Source organism: Natrix helvetica (assembly GCF_964273705.1).
Source record: "Natrix helvetica genome assembly, chromosome: 6".
NCBI lineage: Eukaryota > Metazoa > Chordata > Lepidosauria > Squamata > Natricidae > Natrix > Natrix helvetica.
In genome coordinates, this window is record NC_138553.1 from 42,258,590 (window position 1) to 42,283,601 (window position 25,012).

Sequence of the window (25,012 nt, forward strand, 5' to 3'; positions counted from 1 at the left end):
ACAAAGCCCTGGATTGCATGAATCAGAACTTTTAGAAGTAATTTTGTTTTCATGCATCCGTTTCATGAAATCAGTTGCAATCTCAAATTTTTTAAGTTGGCTAGGCAACCCAAGACTTACTGAAGCAAATTCCCTGCTAAGCATATTTATGCTAATATTTTGTATTATTTATGGTTATTATATTCTGATCCAGAAAGTCTAAAACAGCTGTTATAATTATATTTTGCATGTTGTTGGCACTCATGGCATAAATGTAGCGCCCGAGAATGTAGTGTTACATCATGTAAATGAAGCTGTTCTCCATAGGACAATTGCAAAAAAAAAGTTATTATCATGAGAATGTGTATTTGCTCATTCAGAAATGCAAATACATGATAATGTTTGCTGTGATGGAATTCCAAACAGTCCTTGGGAATACAGAGGGGACAGCAAGATTGTTAAAAGAGGAAACAGGTCTCTTAAAGAAGAGGTTCATGAGTTCAGAGGTGGGAGGAAACTGTAAGAAATTGACTTAGTGTCACTCCTTAATTATACTAGGCATAAGCTGAGATGGAGAATTGCTTTGGCAGGTCTTCAAGATTGGGTACATTACCCTACAATTGATTAAATATCTTTCCAGAAATTGAAATGATTTTTATTTTCTGTTTTTGCCAGCTTCACAGCTGACCATTATTAATCATTAATGACACAACAATTTTATATTTTAAATATATTGGTGTCATTCTCATAGCTTCATATATTTGATTGTTTTTATATAAACAAGTCTTCTTTACCCTTCCTTGTCCTGTTTAAAAAGTAGTCTAGCTCATTCACTGGATAACATGTTCCATAATGTTAGTTAAGAATTGGTCTGTATTGTACATAATGGACCATATTAGCCTTGTTAATATTTGTCCAAGTACTTTGTGATGAATGGAATAATAGATATGTCCTGTGAGAGAACAGGAATTGGCTAAAGTGGAGTTTTAAATCAAGGGTGGTGGGGTGGCGGTAGTTATACGGGAAGGTCTAGAGCCGAGGGAGTTCACTGTTCCTCAGATATCCGGGTGTGAGTCCCTTGGTGTGAAATGGGGCCCACGGAGGCAGTTGGGTTTGCTGATTGTATACTTGGCTCCTCGCTATACATCAGCAGCCCTGCCCGAGCTCCTCGAGCTGATCTCGGAGACGGCGGTTGAGATCCCCAGGCTTATGGTCATGGGAGATTTCAACCTGCCGTCGACGGGAGCAGCATCTGAGGTAGCTCGGGAGTTCATGGCTTCCATGACAGCCATGGGCCTGACCCAGTTAATTCAGGGCCCCACACACGAAGGAGGCCACACATTGGACCTTGTCTTTGTATCTGAGCAGTGGACGAGTGATCTGGGTAGAGGGGATTTTACTGTTACACCCCTGTCATGGTCAGATCACTCATGTCTCCGGCTTAACTTCCCTGGCGCTACCCCCCACCGCGAGGAGGCGGGACCAGACGGTCCACGCTGGTACCGCCCCAAGCGCCTGATGGAGCCGGATAGGTTCCAGACGGAGCTTGGGCCATTACCTGTAGCCCTGACCCGCGCTCGGTCGGAGGACCTAGCGGCCGCCTGGAATAGGGCGGCGGCTGGGGCCTTGGACCGGATTGCGCCTTTGCGACCTCTCCTGCGGCAGCGACTCACCCGGGCTCCTTGGTATACCGAGGAGCTGAGGGTGATGAAGCGTCACAGGAGACGTCTAGAGAGCAGGTGGAGGTCCTCACGCTCCGAATCTGATCGAACACAGGTAAGATCCTACTTGCGGACCTACCTGGTGGCATTAAGGGCGGCCAAACGTAGATATTGTGCCACCCTTATTGCGTCCGCGGATAACCGCCCTGCTGCCCTGTTTAGGGTGACCCGCTCCCTCTTGTCACAGGGGACGCAGGGGGCACCTTTACAGGGCAGAGCAGAGGAATTTGGGGAATATCTGCAGGACAAAGTCGCTCAGATCCGGAGCGGATGGGCCCCACTCAGTGGACCAGACGAGCCGCCAACAGCGAGTCTTGTGAGACCATCCTGGGAGGAGTTTGATTCTGTTGCCCCCGAGGATTTAGATAGGTTGCGTGGACGGCTGCGACCCACCACATGTTTAATGGACCCGTGTCCCTCCTGGTTGGTACTGGCATCTTGGGAGGTGACACGAGGCTGGCTTCTGGGCCTGGTGAATGCCTCATTGGGTGAGGGATCCTTACCAACCGCCTTGAAAGAGGCGGTGGTGAGGCCCTTACTTAAGAGGCCCTCACCCGACCCAATGGAGCTAGCTAACTATCGTCCAGTCTCCAACCTTCCGTTTCTAGCGAAGGTTGTTGAGAATGTGGTGGCCCAGCAGTTTCCACGACACCTTGACGAATCCGAGTATCTAGACTCACGCCAGTCCGGCTTCCGACCTGGGCACAGCACAGAGACAGCCTTGGTCGCGTTGGTTGATGATCTCTGGAGGGCCAGAGATAGAGGTTGCTCCTCTATCCTGGTCCTATTAGACCTCTCGGCGGCTTTTGATACCATCGACCATGGTATCCTATTGCGCCGGTTGGAGGGGATGGGAGTCGGAGGTACCGTTTTGCGGTGGTTCGGCTCCTACCTCTCCGACCGGAGGCAATGTGTGTTGACAGGGGGACAGAGGTCGACCCCGAGGCCACTCACTTGTGGGGTGCCACAGGGGTCGGTCCTCTCGCCTCTCCTGTTCAACACATATGTAAAGCCGCTGGGTGAGATCATCCGTGGTTTTGGGGTTGAGTATCACCTCTACGCTGATGATACTCAGCTGTATATTTCAACTCCAAACCACCCCAACGAGGCTGTCGAAGTAATGTCCCGGTGTTTGGAGGCCGTCGGGGTCTGGATGGAGGACAACAGACTTAAACTCAACCCCTCCAAGACTGAGTGGCTGTGGCTACCGGCACCTCGATTCAGCCAGCTGATTCCATCGCTGGCCATAGGGGGCGAGCAGTTGCCCCCTGTGGAACGGGCGCGCAATTTGGGCGTCCTCCTTGATGCCCGGCTGTCAATGGATGACCATGTGGCGGCCGTGGCAAGGGGGGCGTTCCACCAGGTTCGCCTGGTGCGCCAATTGCGCCCCCTACTGGACCGGGATGCCCTACGCACGGTCACTCATGCGCTGGTGACGTCCCGCCTGGATTACTGCAACGCTCTCTACATGGGGCTGCCCTTGGGACGCGCCCGGAGACTGCAGTTAGTTCAGAATGCAGCCGCGCGGGCTGTGATGGGGAGTACGAGGTACTCCCACGTAACACCTCTCCTGCGCGAGCTGCATTGGCTACCTGTGGTTTTCCGGGTGCGTTTCAAGGTGCTGATTACCATCTTTAAAGCGCTCCATGGCACGGGACCTAGTTACTTGCGGGATCGCATCCTCCCACATACATCCCTGCGGCCAATACGCTCACACAGGGAGGGACTTCTCCTGGTGCCATCCACTGGACAATGCCGGCGGGCGACACCGAGGAGTAGGGCCTTCTCTGTGATGGGCCCAACCCTCTGGAATGACCTCCCCCCCGACATTAGAACCACTTCTGACCTCCGCTCCTTCCGGCAAAAACTGAAGACCCACCTGTTCCGATTAGCAGGCCTGGCATAATTCAACTGTCCCTCCTGGCAAACGCACTATATCTGGTTATTTTAGGGGTTTTTTAATTCACTGTATTTGTTTTTAGGGGTTTGAACTTATTTTAATCTGCTTTGTACAGTTCTTTTAATGTCATTCTTACCTCCTCCATGTCAACTGTCAATTGTACATACTTAATTTTATTGTATCTGATATATTTTGTATGAACTGTACACCGCCCCGAGTCCCTTTCGGGAGAGGGGGCGGTCTAGAAGCATTAAATTAAATTAAATTAAATTAAAATTAAGTTCTGGGACAGCCGTCCTTGTATCTGTTCAGTACTTATATACTGTAATTTCTTAAGTGAAATGCTCCATTATAGTTCATCCTTCATGTCACTTTTGGTTAATCCTCCCTCATAAAGCTAAATGGCAAAGCATAAAATGTGGTAGGGGAAACACGTTGTTTCTTTTACAGATGTTACACGCCGACTTGCCAAGAGAGCTATTTTAAACAAAGTATATACCTGTTTTAGAATGTACTGTAATCTTTCTTAAGCTACAACAGTGCATCAGGATATTTAACTCCAAATATAAGGATTGAAATTAAATTCAGATGAAGTCAATATTCATAAACACTCACACCCACACCTACACCCATAGACACACAGTAATAAATTCCTTCAGGAAAAAAAAGTATTAACTTACTCATTTTTCATATGTTCCTATCATATGGTCTGTAATTACAAATGTCAATCCTACTGTAAGAGCTACATGAGTTCATCGCAAGTCTGGGATTGTTAATGAGTCATCATCATAACCACTGCATGAAGCAAGATGACAGGTAGCTTAACTGCATAGCTCCCAATTGTTCCAACATCTGTTGTAACAATGCAGATGTTTGCTTCCCAGGGGTGACTGCTATCAATATCCTGAATAAAACATGTTACTTTTTTCAGATACAAAAAAAAAGCCACAATTCCAGCACAGCTTTTGGGAACTTGAGATCCCCCTGAATCTGTGTAAATCAATCCTTTGGTTGTTCTTGCTTTTTATTAGTTACTTTTTCTGGCAGCCCTGTCCAAGCTGAGCTGCTTCCCAATCATCAGCCATCATGTAAAAGCTTTTCAAAGAAGACAGGTGGGATTTTTGGATAAAGAAACAGTCTACCACTGAGCAAAAATTATTTGCTTTTATTTTGATAAAAATTTCCAAAGCAATGTACCTAAAATAAAATTGAAAAGCAATTGCAATGTAGATAAAACAAGCCAGAAAAATCCTAAGACACAGAAACTAAAAGGGCAGCAAAGTCTGAAGGTGTTTTAAAAAACAAACAAAGCTAGCTTCCTGCCCTTTTCACATTACAGTTTAGGAACAACTAAGGAATTCTAGGTATAGCAGTGCTGGTCCTTGAATCTAGCAGTCCTTCTCTTAATGCTAGGTCAGTTGACGATAATGCACCCATTATTTAGGATTTAATTCTAGAGAAGATTGTTAACCTCGATTTGTATTATGTAGTCTGTATGGTAGAAGACAGGGGGGTTTATCATCATTATTCATTGAGCTAGTCCATGTATCAGGAGGCTAGGACTGGATGGCAAGGAGGTTGAGTTCCTAACATAGGAATTTTATCGATGTCCCATCAGATGTTAACATTTGTAGTCGCTGCTGCATTTGGGTAACTGGGACATTGTAGAAATGCTGTTAGTATATGTTGAACCCTAATACCACAGAAGGAGCAGAGCAGGATATTAAATTCGATATGATGATCCTATCCCAGCTAATATGGATTTGATACGTTTCAAGGAAGTTGATGATTTGAAATTATATACTTTATTTTTCATGGAAAAATAACTGAGAGTGATTTATCCATTAAAGCTGATGGCTGGTAGAAAAAATAATATCTGAGGGACCAAAGGACTTGGTAAAATGGTTTCATCCAGGAATTAGATGTGTTTGTATGGTTCAATGCCCTTAAAAATGTTCATCTACATCTATACTGTCAATGTTCTGACTAAACTGTGGAATATCAAGAGCCTATAGATGGTCCTATTATTCATAAATCCTCCTTTGGCCAGAGGTCAAATATATTTGAATGCATGAAACATTGACTGTTGCACAAATATATAGAGCACCCTTTCTGTTATAAAATCTATTATTAAGATCTTTGAAAGATATCTGCATGGTCAGTTGCCAATATTTCTGGCTCACTGGAAATGCCCTTCAATGTTGCTACCATACTAACTCTAGTAGGCTACTTGGGAGTTTCAAGCAGGAGGCCTTTTTAGCTAGAGTTATCAGGAAGTGGATTGGAGAACTTCAGCAAGCCAGGTGTAAGTTCTTCATTGGACTATCATTTTTCTAACCAGTAATGGAAAAAACCTGATATAGATATTGTAGATTTTTCTTGTTCTTTATTCTTTTCTTTTTCTTCATTATGTTTATTTATTATGTTGCTCTTATAGGAAGTATTTCATTTAAGTCTCATACTCAATACTTTAAAATCATTGTTAAAATCATTACTTTATATCATTATCCATAATAAATGATTGTTGGTGTGCCAGATTCCTGCTTGAGCATATCTTACCCATATATATCACAAAAAGTCTCCAGGTTAGCCTTTAAGAAACTAACTTGCTTTATGGTCTTTGAAATTACGTCATTATTTTGTAGAAATTATGTAATGTTTCATTAGTTTATGAAAGTGCCTATGATTAATCACTTTAATTTTCCTAGGGTTCACAGCTTTAATAATTATGCACTTCCTTACTTTAATGCATCCTTGCCTGTATGCCTCAAAGCAAGTTGTTCAATTTCCACTCTTCATTATAACAATTGTTAGAAAAAACACAGTGAATCCAACTCAGAAATATCTATTTTTTTCATACTCGGGACAGTAATGGTGCATTGTTGTACCTGCTTCACCTTTTGAACTTTCCAATATAATTCACTAACAAAAGAATTGGTATGCAGATAAAGGCTATTTATTTATCCTATTAATTAATAAAGAGCAAAATGAAACTTCCAAGATTTAAAGACAGCATACCTAATATGCTTATTAGACCAATAGTCCAAAATCAGCATACTTTAAAACACACTAAAAGCAAGATGTAAATCATGGGGCTTAAAATGTGATAATTTGGTTAATTGCCTAGTTTAATTAGTGAACTTCATGATTGTCACAGCATTGAATATTTTCTTAGTCCAAATTCAATAACCCAGTAGTTATTTCACACAGAAAGACACAGTTCCAAGATGTCTTTCTTTTGTTAGAAATTACTGTCACAATCAATATATCTCAAAACCAGGGACATTGTTTTTAAGATATTATTGATAAATAACAAAATCTTACGTCCTCCATTCTGTATTCTTGCACTAAGAAAAGAGACATATAAATATCCCCTTTTGTGGGGAAGACATATTTAACTATCATTTTTAATTTCCAGTTGAGCTCTAGTTATGACTTACATGCTTTAAAACAATAGACAGGACACCAAATCTGTGTTTCTGTCCTCTTTTTGTGTAAGGGTAGAAGAAGCTACAAAGAGGTCTTCAACTTCCAACAACTTTTCAAAATGATCCAAAGCATGTATGCCTATCTGAGTACAGGAGTACATACTAGCTGTTTCACTATGAATAGTGCCTTAGTCATCCCAAAGGTGCTTTTTCAATAGGCAACTGGACTTTCTTTGTTTTCCTTGAAGAAGTTTCACTTCTCATCTAGGAAGCTTCTCCAGTTCAAAACCATGATTTGGATGACTGAGAGTCTCCATAGGCACTTTGCTTACATTTAAGGATGATTCGATAGATTTTGCGGCTTGAAGCAAAATATACAATGGTGTCTATTCATTTTAAGTGAGATTTGTCCCATTTTATGACTTTTTGTGTCACATTTGTTAAGTGAATCATTTGCAGTTGTTAAGTGAGTAGCACAGTTGTTAAGTGAATCTGGCTTCCCCATTGATTTTGCTTGTTGGAAGGTTGGAAAAAGGAATCACATGACCCTTGGACACCACAACCGTCATAAATATGAACCAATTGTCAAGCATCCAAATGTACATCGCATATCTGGGGGGATGCTGCAACGGTCCTAAGTATGAAAAATGGTCAAAAGTCATTTTTTTCAGTGCCATAACTTCGAACAGTCACAAAGTGGACTGTTGTAAGTTGAGGATTACCTGTACAGCACAGTGAGGTGAGACAAGAACAGTTTCTGCCGTATCAGTCCTCACTGTTTGCTGTATGAAATCTCTGGCTCATTTTCTCTTATAGGACTAAAACAAACCTACTGTTCTATTTCACTGAGGAATAATAAAGCAGACTTTAAAATGTTTTGAAAATTAGTTGATGGCTTCCTAATTATCTGAACACCAGCATGTTGTTTTACTTGAAGCACACATTCAGGTTAATGAAGATATACAATCATAATGTATCATATGACTAAGTTATGGTACATTAAATTAAATCAGGAATACTAAGACTGAATTAATTATTTAACATTTGATTACAGCTAAAAGATGATAGTTTGCAGCATGCTTTAATTCAACTTATAGAAATAGAAACATCATGATCTTTTGCTTTGTCACACAATAGCAAAAAATATGCAGACACTAGATTTGAATAAATCTAGTGGTAAAGGTCATATCTTAGCAGTAACAAAAACACCCCTTGTTTTTCCCCTCTAAATTACATTTGGAAATGAAGGAATTTTAAGGTAGAAATATTTAGAGATTTATTTGCAAAAAGATTTGTATGATATCTTCTTATTGAAAACTTGACACTGAATCTTCAGTTTAGATTCAACATTTTGGGGCCACCCTTTTACACTTTTCTTTGGCTGGTGAATTTTAGGGCTCTGTCAAAAGCCAATTATGTTCTATAAAGTTATAATTTGTGCACTGCTTTATTATCCTGCACTGAACACTGTTGCTGTTATGGATTCACGGATTCATTTTTACTGTTGGGCCATAGGAATTTGTAAATTTCTGCATGGGGGAAATTTTCATCCAGATATTTTGAAGGTATTTCCTCCCTAAATTAAATAATATTTGAATATTTAGAAAATTGAAATTCTTCCACATCTTAAGGGTAGACATCTAGTACAGGAAAAATACTGCCCAGACTTAGGTGACATAGGCAGTGTAGAAATCAGGCAAATAAATAAATTATTAGCAAAAGATACAGAAAGGTCCTTGAAGGTAAGTGTGTTCAATGCAGTGAGAAACTTCAAGGACATTAAAGATTGGCTGAAAGAAGCACAAAATGTTTTGACTTGTGGAGATTGCACAGAATATTAATTTTCTTTTCATCATTCTCCTTGTATGCCTTCAGGTATATCAATACATGCACGAAACCATAAATGTTAGTGGCTGCCCCGAATTCCGTGCCAGGGCTACTGCCAAGGTAAGACACTTGTAGTTTAAGGAGGTCTATTCTCTACATGGCCCAGTAATTGACTGTGCGCGTGTATGTTTCAGGTTTTCGTGTGTACACTATAAGAACATTTAGACATCAGTGGCAGCCCAGAGTCTAGAACCAGTGTGCTACTTCCCAGGTAACAATCATACCGGCAAGTTCAACATTTGTGCTACTCCTGTAGTTTTAAGAAAAGAGAATGCTGTATGTGGCAAAGAGATGTATTGGGGATGGGTGAGGGGATGGAGTGGATTGGAGCCACTTTCCAATCAAAGCTTCTACTTACTTGCAATTAAATACTGACCATTAGCACTTATGACTAATTTCTCTAATGGATTCTACTTATATAGTATGGCCAAAAATATAAGGCTGCCAGTTTCAGAAGTGCTTAGCATGTATTTCCTCAACAGAAAAGCAGCAGAATCTCCTGAAAAATCTGATCTTAGGTTAAAATGCTGTTAAGGTCCATATAAATGAGTGCAAGCTCTCTGCATCAAAAGAAATACTATTCGATGAAATAAATCTGAAATTTAGTTTGCATTGTACAGAAATAAAAATTAGTAACAAAATTAGTATTTCTTCAAGAAAACAGTTTCCCTGTTTACTATTGGTAAAACGTAAATGAATTTCAAATAGGCTCTCTGTGTGTGGGTGAGGGGGTGGGGGAGTATAAAATTCACCCATAGTAACTCTAATACATACTACTAGAGAACAGCCATTATTTGCAAGCCAGAATAATTAATGTTACTCTTCTTTTCATACTACAACCAGCAATAGAATTATATTAATTTTAAATTGAGATAAGCTATGGAGGAAAATTATTGAAGCCATATAGTATAACATTAAATATATTGAAGGTAATTAAGCTAATTTAAGTAATATTCTTTCTTTTGCTTATTGGATAGATTTCTTTTATTCTAGAGGGAATTGAGTTTGACCTAATACAGTATAAATGCTACAGATACATAAATTTTAATTTACTTGCGTCTAGAAAGATGCTTTTAGATTGTTTAACTTCACATAATATAGTGAAGTTAAAAATTGTCATCGTATGGTATACTTAAAACTCTCAAGAAGTTCTGCCATTCTCATTTCTTATTCATATGGAACAGGAGGATTGTACAGCAATGTTTCAATATTACAGTATTTCCTGGTTATTTCTGGGCTGTCTGCATTGCATTTTCCTTATGCGTTTATGTCTGGCATGCATGATGACAAATTTTGCATGATAATATATACTGTATATGTAACTAAGAGTGTACATTCATGCTATCAAAATCCATTCATTAAATGTGATCCTAATGAAATTTAGCTGTCCTTTTACTCTAGGAGATTTAAGACTCATGGAAATGATGCAGCTGAAAGTAACCACCATTACGTGGGATTATATGCACATGTGATTTGAAGGCAACTGTATCAATTCTCAGAATCAAATGAACTTTCTGAACTGAGTTCCTGATTTGAACCAAATCATAAAATTTGATGTCATCTTATCTTTTTTTTTTTTCCTCCTGAAAACATATTCGGCTCAATACAGAAATTTGAACTGAACCAATCTGACTTTCAAATCATCAAATCAAATTCAATTAATTATTCAAATTGGATCAGAGCCTATTTTAACACTTTACTGCCTAGTTTCATATAGTTCAGTATATAATCTCTCTCCTGTTTAAATCAATGAAAGAGTTAATTGAGTATATTCTGCTATATGTTTCAATAAGCCAAATAAGTGTTCAGATATGATAAAAAGTTGCTATTTTCACAATTTAAATTTGTTTTTAAAAATTGTACTCCCCTCCCTAGAATTAAATTAAATTAAAACCCCTATTCAGGTTGAGCTTCTACTGATCCTATTAGCTACTGTTAAAATTTAAGAAACCTTTAACATTATATTGGCTATATGTACAAAGCTTTCATACTTTAAAAGATAATTAAACTTTATAATACTGCTACATGTTCCACTGCAATATAAAGGACTCTAGTATGCATATGCCTCTACAGCCTTAAGAATTACTTTGATTTGCATCTCATCATTCTGCTTAACCAAGTTTTCAATAAAAAGTTTTAAAAAATCAGAAAGAAGAAAAGCATCTTTTGAAATCTACTTACATTGGAAGGAAATGTGTTCAAAATAGCCAATAAGAATTTGAGTATATACAATACTAATCATACCATTCCTTTTTCAGAAAAGGAAATTTATGATGCAAGTATTAGTGTCTAGATTGAATTGGGAATCACCTGCTAGAGAACATAGAATTATTTCCATTTCCCTGTAAAAGCTACTTACAGGTAAAAATAATCTAATGTTTACTCCTGAGTTTCCCTTTCAAAAAATTCTTGTATTCTAGAACATAGAGCCATTGTGTGATAAGAATTGGATTGACAAAATTGTGAATAGCCACATATGCAGGAGTTCCACCTGAGCGTACTATACATGGAACAGAGACCTTGAGATTTAAGCATTCTGATTCTCAGAATAATACCACTGGGATATAACTGTACACAGATCTCTTGGGTACAGCAATATTACATTTTATTAGGTTTTTTTTAGATGAAGCAATTAAAAAAAACAAATTTTAAAGCATTGTTCTTATGAATACATATTTGAAAAAAAAATGAGCAGAAGTGCTCCTAATCATGTTCATAATATGTTTAAAAATTGCATATTTTTTTCTAGGCAACAGTTGCTGCTTTTGCAGCTAGTGAAGGGCATTCTCATCCTCGAGTGGTAGAACTGCCAAAGACGGATGAAGGCCTTGGCTTTAACGTAATGGGAGGGAAAGAACAAAATTCTCCTATTTATATTTCTCGCATAATTCCTGGAGGAGTAGCTGAGAAGCATGGAGGACTCAAACGGGGAGACCAGCTGCTTTCTGTTAATAGAGTGGTATGTATCTGGTTTTTTTGATTCTGCTTATTTAAACTGTTACGGATTGGGGGGGAAAATCTGGATGACTATTGCAGTATTTTTGCTGTCTTCTGTAATATCCAGAATTTTGCAACCCAGGTGTAGTTGTTCTAGTGTGCATACAAAAGAATAAATGGACACAAATTTGTTGTTTCAAAGTAACCACATTCAGAAACCTTTAGTTTCCCTGTAACATCTTGAGTTTGCAAGTGACTATTGTTCAACAAGAAATCCAGAGGGAGGTTCCACAGTGCAATTGCCAAACTAGCACATATTCATATATGATTTTATTTATGGTTTAGTTGAAATGAGTTTTTATTTCCAATGCAGAAGGTATCATAGCAAAATTCAGAGACTGTCATCTTCTTTATCCTTTGTATACAAGAAGAATGTTTTGTATACAGAAAGTGAAGCATGGCTATTGGCCCTGTTATTAATATTAAATACCTCCATCCCCTACCCTTTTCACAATAATGCATTGATCCTGAACAAGCAAAGTCTGTGCACAAAGATTTTGCAAGTACTGGAATTCAAATGGTCTGAGTCTCGCCCAGGCTCAATTCATTGATGTTGAGAGATACAATACAATACAATACAATACAATACAATACAATACAATACAATACAATACAATACAATACAATAGTAGAGTTGGAAGGGACCTTGGGAGGTCTTCTAGTCCAACCCCCTGCCTAGGCAGGAAACCCTATACCGTTTCAGACAGATGGCTATCCAACATCTTCTTAAAGACTTCCAATGTTGGGGCATTCACAACTTCTGGAGGCAAGCTGTTCCACTGATTAATTGTTCTAACTGTCAGGAAGTTTCTCCTCAGTTCTAAGTTGCTTCTCTCCTTGATTAGTTTCCACCCATTGCTTCTTGTTCTACCCTCAGGTGCCTTGGAGAATAGTTTGACTCCCTCTTCTTTGTGGCAACCCCTGAGATATTGGAACACTGCTATCATGTCTCCCCTAGTCCTTCTTTCTCTTAAGCTAGACATACCTAGTTCCTGCAACCGTTCTTCATATGTTTTAGTCTCCAGTCCCCTAATCATCTTTGTTGCTCTTCTCTGCACTCTTTCTAGAGTCTCCACATCTTTTTTACATCGTGGCGACCAGAACTGAATGCAGTATTCCAAGTGTGGCCTTACCAAGGCATTATAAAGTGGTATTAACACTTCACGTGATCTTGATTCTATCCCTCTGTTGATGCAGCCTAGAACTGTGTTGGCTTTTTTGGCAGCTGCTGCACACTGCTGGCTCATATTTAAATGGTTGTCCACTAGAACTCCAAGATCCCTCTCACAGTTATTACTATTGAGCACGGTACCACCTATACTGTACCTGTGCATTCCGTTTTTGTTGCCTAAATGTAGAACCTTACTCTTTTCACCATTGAATTTCATTTTATTAGATAGTGCCCAATGTTCAAGTTTGTCAAGATCCTTCTGTATCTTAAGCCTGTCTTCTGGAGCGTTGGTTATTCCTGCCAGCTTGGTGTCATCTGCAAATTTGATGAGTTCCCCATTTATTCCCTCATCCAAATCATTGATGAAGATATTGAAGAGTACTGGGCCTAAAACAGAGCCTTGGGGTACTCTACTGCATACCTCCCTCCATGTAGATGCAGTTCCATTGAGGACTACACGTTGAGTGCGGTTGGTCAGCCAGTTACAAATCCATCTGGTGGTGATGCTGTCTAACCCACATTCTTCTACTTTATTTAGTAGTAGGTTATGGTCTACCTTATCAAAAGCCTTACTGAAGTCCAAGTAAACTATATCAACGGCATTCCTCTGGTCCACTAATTTTGTTACATTATCAAAGAATGCAATAAAATTAGTCGGGCATGATCTGTTTTTGACAAATCCATGTTGACTTTTGGCTATTACTTTGTTTGCTTCTAGGTGTTCGCAAATTCGTTGCTTGATTATTTTATAATCAATAATAGATAGGAAACATCATATATCATATTTATAATCAATAATTTATTATTTATTTATTTATTATTATTTTGACTTCTTAGTCGCCCCCTCTCCCCCAAGGGACTCGGGGCGACGTACACCAGCAGCGGTTACAACGATACAATATGGAGGAGGTGGAACAATAAATAAATAAATTACAATAATTTAAAACAATTAAAAACCCCAATGATAGTTAAAGTTAAAAATTAAAATTAAAAATGCCCAAGAGGTGGTGAAGCTCTAAATTAAGCCAGGACGGCTAGTCGGAACAGGTGGGTCTTAAGTTTCGTGCGGAAGGAGCGGAGGTCAGTCGTTGTCCTAATGTCTGGGGGGAGGTCATTCCAAAGGGTAGGGCCCACAGAGAAGGCCCTACTCCTGGGCGCCGCCCTCTGACACTCTCTGGAGGACGGCACCCGGAGAAGTCCCTCCCTGTGCGAGCGAATAGGTTGCAGGGATGTGTGGGGCAGAACGCAATCCCGCAGGTAGCTAGGCCCTGTGCCATGGAGCGCTTTAAAGATGGTAACTAACACCTTGAAGCGCACCCGGTAGGCCACAGGAAGCCAGTGCAGCTCGCGCAGGAGAGGTGTTATATGGGAGAATCTCGTTCTCCCCATAATTGCCCGCGCGGCTGCATTCTGGACCAACTGCAATCTCCGGGCGCACCTCAAGGGGAGCCCCATGTAGAGAGCATTGCAGTAGTCCAGGCGGGACGTCACCAGCGCGTGAGTGACTGTGCGCAGGGCATCCCGGTCCAAAAGGGGTCGCAATTGGCGCACCAGGCGAACCTGGTGGAATGCCCCCCTCGCCACGGCTGCCACATGGTCATCCATAGCCAGCCGGGCATCTAGGAGGACGCCCAAATTGCGCGTCCGTTCCACTGGGGCTAATTGCTCATCCCCGATGGCCAGAGATGGAATGTACTGGTTGAACCGGGAAGCCGGAAGCCACAGCCACTCTGTCTTGGAGGGGTTGAGCTTGAGCCTGTTGTCCCCCGTCCAGACCCGCACGGCTTCCAGACACCGGGACATCACTTCGACGGCCTCGTTGGGGTGGTTTGGGGTGGAAATGTACAGCTGCATGTCGTCAGCGTACAGATGGTATCCCACCCCAAAACCACGGATGATCTCGCCCAGCGGCTTCATATATGTGTTGAACAGGAGAGGCGAGAGGACCGACCCCTGCGGCACCCCACAAGTGAGGGGCCTCGGGGTCGACCTCTGCTCCCCTGCCAACACGCATTGCATCCGGCTGGAGAGGTAGGAGCCGAACCACCGCAGCACGGTACCTCCTACCCCCAACCCCTCCAGACGGCGCAATAGGATACCATGGTCGATGGTATCGAAAGCCGCCGAGAAGTCTAATAGGACAAGGACAGAGGAGCAACCCCTATCCTTTGCCCTCCAGAGATCATCCACCAACGCGACCAAGGCCGTTTCCATGCTGTGTCCGGGCCGGAAGCCGGACTGGCGCGGGTCTAGATAATCAGATTCCTCCAGGTGACGCAGGAACTGCTGAGCCACCACACTCTCAACAACCTTCGCTAAAAAAGGAAGGTTGGAGACAGGATGATAATTTGCTAGCTCCGTTGGGTCCAGAGAAGGCTTCTTGAGCAGGGGCCTCACCACCGCCTCTTTCAAGGTGGCTGGTAGAAGGCCCTCACTCAATGAAGCGTTCACCAGTCCCAGTAGCCAGCCTCGTGAGCCCTCCCAGGATGCCAGTACAAGCCAGGAGGGACACGGGTCCAATAAACATGTGGTGGCTCGCAGTCGCCCGCACAACCTGTCCAAATCTTCGGTGACCACAGGGTCAAACTCCTCCCAGTGTGGTCTCTCAAGACTCGCCTCGGACGCCCCCCCTGGAGCACTGAAGGGGGTCCATTCCCTCCGGATCTGAGCGATTTTATCCTTCAGGTATTCCCCGAATTCCTCTGCCCTGCCCTGCAAAGGGGGATCCCGCTGCCCCTGTGACAGGAGGGAGCGAGTCACCCGAAACAGGGCGGCAGGGCGGTTCTCTGCGGACGCAATAAGGGTGGCACAATATCGACATTTGGCCACTCTTAATGCCACAAGGTAGGTCCTTAGGTAGGCTCTTACCTATGTTCGGTCAGATTCGGAGCAGGAGGATCTCCACTTGCTCTCTAGGCGTCTCCTGTGGCGTTTCATCGCCCTTAGCTCCCCGTTAAACCAGGGAGCCCGGGTCGATCGTTGCCACCGGAGAGGCCGCAAAGGCGCAACCCGGTCTAAGGCCCCGGCAGCCGCATTATTCCATGCAGCTACCAGGTCCTCTGCCCGGGAGCGGGACAGGTCTGCAGGAGGTGGCCCAAGCTCCGCCTGGAACCTGTCTGGTTCCATCAGACGCCTGGGGCGGAACCATCTAGGACAATCTGGTTCCGCCTCCCCTCGGCGGGGGGTAGCACCAGGGAAGTCCAGCTGGAGAAGTGAGTGATCTGACCATGACAGGGGCGTGATGGCTAAATCCCCTATTCCCAGATCACTCGTCCACTGGTCGGAGACAAACACAAGGTCCAGTGTGTGGCCTCCCTCGTGTGTGGGGTCCTGAATTACTTGAGTCAGATCCATGGCTGTCATGGAAGCCATGAATTCCCGAGCTACCTCGGATGCTTCTCCCATCGACGGCAGGTTGAAGTCCCCCATCACTAATAGCTTGGGGGTCTCAACCGCCATCTCAGCGATCCGCTCGAGGAGTCCGGGCAGGGCCGGTGATGTATAGCGAGGAGCCAAGTATACTATCAACAGGCCCAACTGTCTCCCTGGGCCCCATCTCACGCCCAGAGACTCACACCTGGATATCTGCGACACAGTGAATTCTCTCGGCGCCAGATCCTCCCGGATAATTACCGCTACCCCACCACCCCTACCCTGGGCCCGTGGCTGGTGGAATACACGGTAACCTGGAGGGCACATTTCCCCGAGGGGCAGACCCCCCTCCGGGCCCAACCAGGTTTCCGTTATTCCTGCGAGGTCCGGCTCCCCCTCTGTGATCAAGTCACTGATGAGGGGGGCCTTGTTAACCACGGACCTCGCGTTACACAGCATCAGCCTAAGGCCCAGGCTCTGTCGATCCTGTCCACCTAGACTGCGGGGGTTGGTGCACGTGACTGGGCGTGTCCAGCAACCACTGTCTCCCAACCGACTACACGTTCTTCTAGTGTCCTCGCGCCCGCCCCTCCCTACGACCGTCGTTATTGCGGAGCCCCTTATAGGAATGCTGTTTTCCCCCACCTCCCCCGCTCCGCTCCCTTCCCTCCTGACCCCACCTGTTCGCCTGGCTATATCCACACCCCTGGGCTGTGCAACCCTACCCCCACCCTGGAACCCCTTAAAACCTTTAAAAAGCATTTCACTAAAAAACCCCTAATCCCCCGCTTCCTCCACCTCTCTGGGTTAATAAACCCTTCATCAAGGTGGGCCCTGGCAAGGGCAGGGGGGCATGCCTGCGAGAGAGGGGACCCTCGCAGTCGTAGAAGGTCAGACCTCGGGTAGATTATAATGTTGGTTTCAAGCCATGGCTGTGGCAGGGTTTCATTTGTAGCAGGGTGTCAAAGTAATAGATAGGAAACATCAATAATAGATAGGAAACATCAAACTTAAAGACTTTGGTCATGACCAGTCTTTGGTGATATAAATGCTTGATGCTTCAGCTTCAAGCTCAACGCTTCAGCTGCATGTTTTTATTTATTTACATACATGGAGCTTTTGTATCTATATTGCTATACCAATGCTTCGAACATTTTGAAGTTACATATCGCAAATTAACAATTGAACTGTCTTTACACTATTTCCATTCTGAAAGACAAAGAAACCCATATGATGCTCAAAGATGCAGTACTAGGTGCTGGTTGTCACCTTTAAAGCTTTACATAGCATTGCACTTCGCTATGCTGGGACCATCTCTTCCTAGTGGTTTATGCCTATCCCAGAATGAGCATGTTCTCGGTGCCATTGCAAAGCATTGTCATTTTCCACCTTCTTTTCTATGGCACTGGTCCTGTGGAATAGTGTCACCTCTGAAAAATGGACAGTCCCAACTCTGCCAACCTTTTGGAAAGTTATGAAAGCCTGGCCCAAGCATTGGAATTAAGTTGTTAATGGGAGAACTTTGGCAGGAGTGTGTGTTGTTTAATTGAGGGTCACAGAGGGTCACAACCACTAAGAGGTTGACAGCTCCACAGTTTGAAATCCGGGAGTGAACCACATGATAGAATGAACATCCATTAATTTGCCTGTCCACCTAGCAGTCCGAAAGCACGCAAATGCAAGTAGATAAATAGGTACCATGTTAGAGGGAAAATAACAGAGACATGAAAGGAGCCTCCTTGGGCATCCCCATGGCAAAGGAGCCCCCTTGGGCATCCCCATGGCAACAGTGATGTCACCAGCTAATCCTTTCAACCTGGAAGTGCCTTAGTAGTACTTCCAACAGAAATGTAGAAGTAGTAGTAGTAGTAGTGTTTAATGTTTGTGGTTTTACTGAGCTTCAATGCAGTTTTAGCTGACCTTTTGCTGTAATGAAACTCTTTGTTATTATTTTGTTTGTTATTTAGATTTTATTGGCTAGAGAGGAGGCCATATAAGTAGGGTAAATAAATACATCATGAATGAAGGTGAATATACATGTCCTAGGGTAATGTTGCAGGATCCAGTCTGTACTTGGGAGGTGAGAGATTGACAGCACAAGCAAATAAAAGGCAACAACTTAATAGCCAGCTGTCAACACCTCAATTAATATCTAAAAAGCCACACACAACATGCACCATATAAATACCACACCCAGAACAGCCTAGCATACACACTGCTAGGGAGAAGTTTCCTGAAGATGGGCTCCCAGTACGAGTCCAAAAGCTTAGAAGACAAAACCTCTGGTCCTGGTGACCATTTCAGATTGGATCCTGCATATAAATATATCACACATTTTTTCTACTTAGAAGATTTTGATGATGCAGTTCCAGTTCAGCTGACGTTGCCATTTTCCCCCCTTTTCCACTGGAAAAGAATTAACCAGCAGTACTGCATTCTAAGTACTGCACCACCATGGCTCTTAGCAAGAGAGTAATAAAGATACACTTTAGAGTAGCTACTTCCTTAGGATCTGAAAGGTTAGACGGGGGGGGGGGGACAGGCCTAACTACAGACTCCAAAGCTATAGTCGGGGAGATCTAGTGGGACCAGGTTCACCCTTGGTAGAGTTTTTTTCTTTCTTACCCATAGTTCTAAAGCTGAAAGCCTCTTGCTTTTTGCTATTTTTAAACATTCCACAACCAGAGTGTGGAAGGAGAACATCATGAGAAAGCAGTGGAACTTCTGAAGGCTGCTAAGGACAGTGTGAAGTTGGTGGTGCGTTACACTCCCAAAGTTTTAGATGAGATGGAAGCTCGCTTTGAGAAACTGAGGACAGCACGGCGCAGACAACAGCAACAGTTGTTAATTCAACAGCAGCAGCAGCAGCAGCAAAATGCACAGCAGAATCATATGTCATAGGTGAGTGTTTGTCTTATTTTCAACTAAATCTTTCTTTAATTGAATCACCAGATGTTGATCTGCCTCACTAACAGACACACATATTCCCCCATTTCCCAACATCCTAAATAATAAATAATTCAGGCACTAAAATATCTGTTTCTGACTTAATTGTTTATTTTGCTGTGTGTATAACAGGGGTCCACAAACCCCGGTCCCCTGCCCATTGGGAACCAGTCTGCACAAGTGGCATGTGCACGCAAAAACCATCCCCTCCCTTTTGTAAGGAGTGTGGAGCAAATAATGTCATGTGTATTATGACATTATTGTGAAAATGATACAAATCATATTATCCGCGTCCATTCTGTCATGCAGCTCATGCCAATTATATAATTCAAGTTATTGTTCAATGATTTCATAATTTCCATCTTGATAGGAAGGCTTGTACTAGCTGCTTATGCATTCTAAGAAAACAAGCATCATCTGACATTAGGCAGTAGCTGATTCCATGCACTGTGTTAACCCTAATGTCTTAGCATTATTTTATAATCAATTATTGTAATTAAAAAAGCATTATTTATCACCTAGTATATAGACAAGGACAATGTAGTTTAATCCAACAAATCTTGATTGAAATAAAACATAATTGCATATGATTACATAAAGCCAGGCATTATATTGCTTTTTTAAAAACTTTCTAATCGTTTATAATATTAATTAAGCTGATATTGCTAATTTTTATGCATATCTGTTTTGCTTTTAGATTCCCAACTATAATTATAAGGACTTTTAGAAATTAAACCACAATTTTCATTTATGTGTAATGACCATTTTTATTACACTGTTATATTTTTTGTAAACAACTCAAGGCAGCAAACAAACCTAATATTTCTTCCTTATCCTATTTTCATCACAACATCAAACCTGTTAGATAAGTTGGTCTGAAAGAGAGTGATTGGCTCAAAATTAGCCAGCTAGCTTTTATGCCTAACCTGGGACTAGAACTGCTAGTTTCTAGGGTGATGCCTTAATCACTAGACCAAACTATATGATATATTAAAATTAATAATAAAAAGAAAGAATTGCTCTAATTACTACTGCAGTGCTGCCAGAGGTTTGGTAAGGTAAGCTCACACATGCATTTAAATAATAATAATGAGAAATTAAAGCAATTGAGAATGTCAGTCCATTTATGCTTTTGATGGTTTACATACTTTCGTTGTTTAATTATAGATGGCTGTCAAGAAAGACTTTCTAAACTAAGAATGTAACAACTTAATAGCACAGCTGCGTTTTGTATTCCAACTTTACAATAAAGAGCAACAGCAACTGTGTTCACCAGCAAACTGTGCAAAATTACAATAAGTACAGTTTGGGAAGTCAGCAGCATAATCAACTCTTCATGTGATTTTTCCCAGAATTGAAGTCCTAGGATGAAAAGTTTATTTGAGTCTTCTTTTGTATGGTAAGATTCTCATGATGACAACTCATGATGACAATATTCTGAAAATTACATTCATTATGTATTGTTTTTGTGGCCCAAGTCTGTATTCTTTACAACGAAACTCAAATGAGAATTTGCCAAAACAGTGTAAGATGGGCCCCAATCAAGAATGAAGACTATCCTGGGCTTGTAGCCCTTTTGCAGTTGTAATCTTTCTTTTAAAATATGTGATATATATATACATTGCAATCTCAACCTTACACGGGAAAAGATATATATGCTGGTTTTGTTGTATTCGGGTCTTTTCCTGTGTAAGGTTGAGATTGTCTTTGCAACGTTTCGGCAGGATCACACCTGCCATCTTCAAGCTGTTTTTAAGCCCACAGCTTGAAGATGGCAGGTGTGATCCTGGCAAAACGTTGCAAAGACAATCTCAACCTTACACGGGAAAAGACCCGAATACAACAAAACCAGTATACCTACACCCGTGAAAATCTACGAAAACAAATATATATATATATATATATATATATATATATATATATATATATATATATATATATGTGTGTGTGTGTGTGTGTGTGTGTGTGTGTGTGTGTGTGTGTGTGTGTGTGTGTGTGTGTGTGTGTGTGTGTGTGTGTGTATATATATATATATATATATATATATATATATATATATATATCCATAAGATTGTACATTCCCATGAAAAGCAAGGCATTATAGAGAAATGTATTCCATAGAAATATATATATATATAAAGCCCATCAGATTGTACATTCCCATGAAAAGCAAGGCATTATAGAGAAATGTATTCCATATCTGCATGTTATTATCTTGCATAATAGTTTCCTTCACAATCATATAGAGTTGTTGCATCCAAATTATCATAATTTTCCATATTTCCTTCTGCATAATTATCTTTTTAGTTTAGTTTAGTTTACTTTATTATCATTGCACATGGTACAATGAAGTTAAATGCCCTCTTCAGTGTACATTATAACTATAAAAATAAAAACACAAACATACCTCCTTTACTTTCTATCTAATTGAAATTGAAATCCCAATATTGCACTATACCATAGAATTCAATATGATTACTGCCCTAGGAGAGAAGCTGTTTTTCAGCCTATTTGTCCTTGTTTTTATTATCCTGTACCATCTGCCAGATGGTAATAGTTAAAAAAAGGGTGCCCAGGATGAGATGGATCTTTAAGAATGTTTTGAACTTTCTTAAGGCAGCGGGGACTATAAAACTCTTCCAAAAAGGGGAGAGAGCAACCAATGATCCCCTGGGCAATGACATTGACCCTACGGAGTGCTGTCCTAACTGCCACTGTGCAATTGGCAATCCATACACAGATGCAGTAAGTTAAAATACTCTCTATGGTGCAGCGATAGAAGGTCACCAGCAGTTTTTCATTCAGTTGTTGTTTCCTGAGAAGTCTCAGATAGTATAATCTCTGCTGTGCCCTCTTGACCAGTGCTGCAATGTGAGCGCCCCAAGTCAGGTCCTCTTAAACTGGCCACTTGATCCACTCGGTCTCCATTGATAAGCAAGGGCTGGATGTCTATCTATTCCTTCTGTAGTCCACTATAAGCTAAGCTTAGACCAAGTTATTGTCTCCACACCATGAAAGCAAGCGTTTCACCTCATCTCGATAGGTAGACTCATCCCCCCGCCCCAGAGATTTGTCCCACCACTGTTGTATCATCTGCAAATTTAGTAATAATATTACTAGCATGAGTGGAAATGCAGTCATGCACATAAAGAGTATAGAGTAAGGGACTCAACACACAACCCTGGGGTGTACCAGGGTTAAGAATAATTTTCCTAAAGTTTTTTTCCTTTTTCCTAAAGTTACAATGTTTTGTTGATTAGTCAATTGAACTGATGAGGTGTGGAATGAAAAGGAGATTATTAATTACTTGTAAAGTGATTACTTATCAACTCATGGGTAGTAGGCACTATCCTAAAGTAATAATCCATCTTCCCCTTACATAAGAATATGTAAAGGAGAAATGCCGATAGTAAGAAGGAATGATTATGCTTCTGCTTCAATGCAAACTATGTCACAAGTTTAAAATGTTTGAAACAGATGAGATTTCTTTTAAAAGCTGTTTAGCTTTAGGCTTTGGACCTTTTCCATGAAACTTAGTATAACATAAAAATATGTAGGTTTGAGGTTAGAATCATACACATCAGATGTGTTAGGATTATTCTTAGCTTTCTGAGTGGAAATTCTGGAAATCTCAGTTATAATACACTTGGTGAGCATTTGATTGGGGATAGCTGCTATACCTTTGAGATAATCCTACTGAACTTAGTTTTGAATAAATACACATAATAGGCCAGGCCAGGTAATCACACTTGGCCTTGAGATAAGATTTTTTGTGACAGAAATGAAGGTATTCACCACTGAGGCATGATGGATTACTTCTGGATTTCACTTCTGCATACCCAGTACTGGAAAGGGGCTTGAATTTTTCCAGCTAATAAATAGGCCATGGTGGATTTGAAATGCAACTCAAAGTGAAGCTGTGTGAAGGACTAAATCCATTCTTTATATAAGTGGGTCATGTTCCCTTGTGAAGTAGCTTCAAAGGGCTGCTTCAAGTTTACGACACTAGCAATTGGCCTTTTCACACTTGGACAACCTCACCCTATGGTATTAGAGTGCAAGTCATATGCAAAATTTATGCAGATGTAATCAATTAATTAATCAAGTCATCAAGTAAAATGTCTTTGATTTGAAAGAGTCCTTATTTGTATGCCATTCCATTTGTAGATAAAATTCTTATTCTGGGAGAATACCCGGAGCAAGTTTAATTCTATCTTTTGTGAGCAGTAAAATTAAAAAACTGTATTTTTGAACATAGGCATTCCTATTATATCTATTATAGTTATATCCCTGAATCTAAACTATATATACAGTATATTGATAAGATATATATGGAGAGAGATTGTTATCTAATATATATGCATATGTTGTCAGAATATATTTGTTTCAGATGTAGGTTCTGTACTTACTGTATATTGCAAACATTTTTGAGATGATGTTAAAATAACTAATGGTATCTCACAATTTTATCTATTTTTCCAATATATTTATTTCTGTTGTTGTTAGATTTAGTATTAAAACATATAGCGGAAACTTATTTTTGTGTAACAATGCAACTTTCCCAATGTGGTATGCTTTAGATGTGTTTGCATTTACAAGTCCCAAAATTTCTAGCTGATATGGCTACACTTCCTTTGGAATTCTGGAACAGACAATTGTAGCTTTTCTGGAAGGCACCACCTTGTGTGACTTAGCATATAGGACACTTGTGTAGATTATAGCTGGATAATTGATTTAAACAAAGCTCTATTATTATTAACTAATTTTATTGTCAAAGTGAAAGGCTACGTGTACCAAACAGGCATAAATGTTTGTGATGTAATGTTAACTTTAATTAAGTAGATTGGTTCAGTTTGAAACTCGGTGGTGCAGTGGTTCAAGTGCAGTACTACAAGCTACTTCTGCTGACTGCTGGCTGCCTGCAATTTGGCAGTTCGAATCTCACCAAGCTCAAGGTTGACTCAGCCTTCCATCCTTTCGAGGTGGGTAAAATGAGGAGGACCCAAATTGTTGGGGGCAATATGCTGACTCTGTAAACCACTTAGACAGAGCTATAAAGCATTGTACAGCGGTATATGTCTAAGTGGTATTGCTATCTGACTCCATTCATACACATAAATTTGATCATTTATTTTATGCATACTGTTTCTGACTTAGTTGGATATGTAACAATACATTTTCAGCAATGATATTAAATCATTTGCATGAAGTCAATTGGATTACATTATTTCAATACCCTTTATAAAATGAACATCGAAATAGGATGTGGTCAGCTATTGTTATTTCATTTTCAAAGGAAACATTAACTCTATTACAACATTACACGAACCCACCCACCACCCATTTTACCCAGCAGAGCTAAACAAATGAACTCACGGAATTCAAGATTCCTAATAAATAATGAAGAAAGTTAGGAAACCATAGCCCAACAATTCTAGAGAGGGCTACCCAGAACACAGAAGTGACATTCAAATACTTTTGCAGCTTTTTCTCATTCTTGCTTTATGTAATAGACTCCTGTTTTGTCTGGGAAGGCCAATTTCTATGTGCTTTTGTTTTTGTAGGGACAGAATTGGTGTCATATTTTTTACTGACTGTGTGAGAACTAATT

General features: G+C 41.1%; 1 protein-coding gene across 1 annotated transcript in view; it reads left to right on the forward strand.

Annotated features, from left to right (window-relative positions):
• Nucleotides 1–20,946, forward strand: part of LIN7A (lin-7 homolog A, crumbs cell polarity complex component) — a gene marked incomplete at its 5' end in the record, with an annotated part of 33,711 nt that extends 12,765 nt beyond the window's left edge. The window contains 4 exons of the mRNA XM_081958456.1: nucleotides 8,904–8,975; nucleotides 11,665–11,874; nucleotides 19,141–19,356; nucleotides 20,569–20,946. Of these exons, the coding sequence (XP_081814582.1) occupies nucleotides 8,904–8,975; nucleotides 11,665–11,874; nucleotides 19,141–19,356 (498 nt within the window). The 3' untranslated portion in view covers nucleotides 20,569–20,946. The remainder of the gene's footprint in view (nucleotides 1–8,903; nucleotides 8,976–11,664; nucleotides 11,875–19,140; nucleotides 19,357–20,568) is intronic.
• Between the last annotated feature and the right edge of the window lie 4,066 nt (nucleotides 20,947–25,012).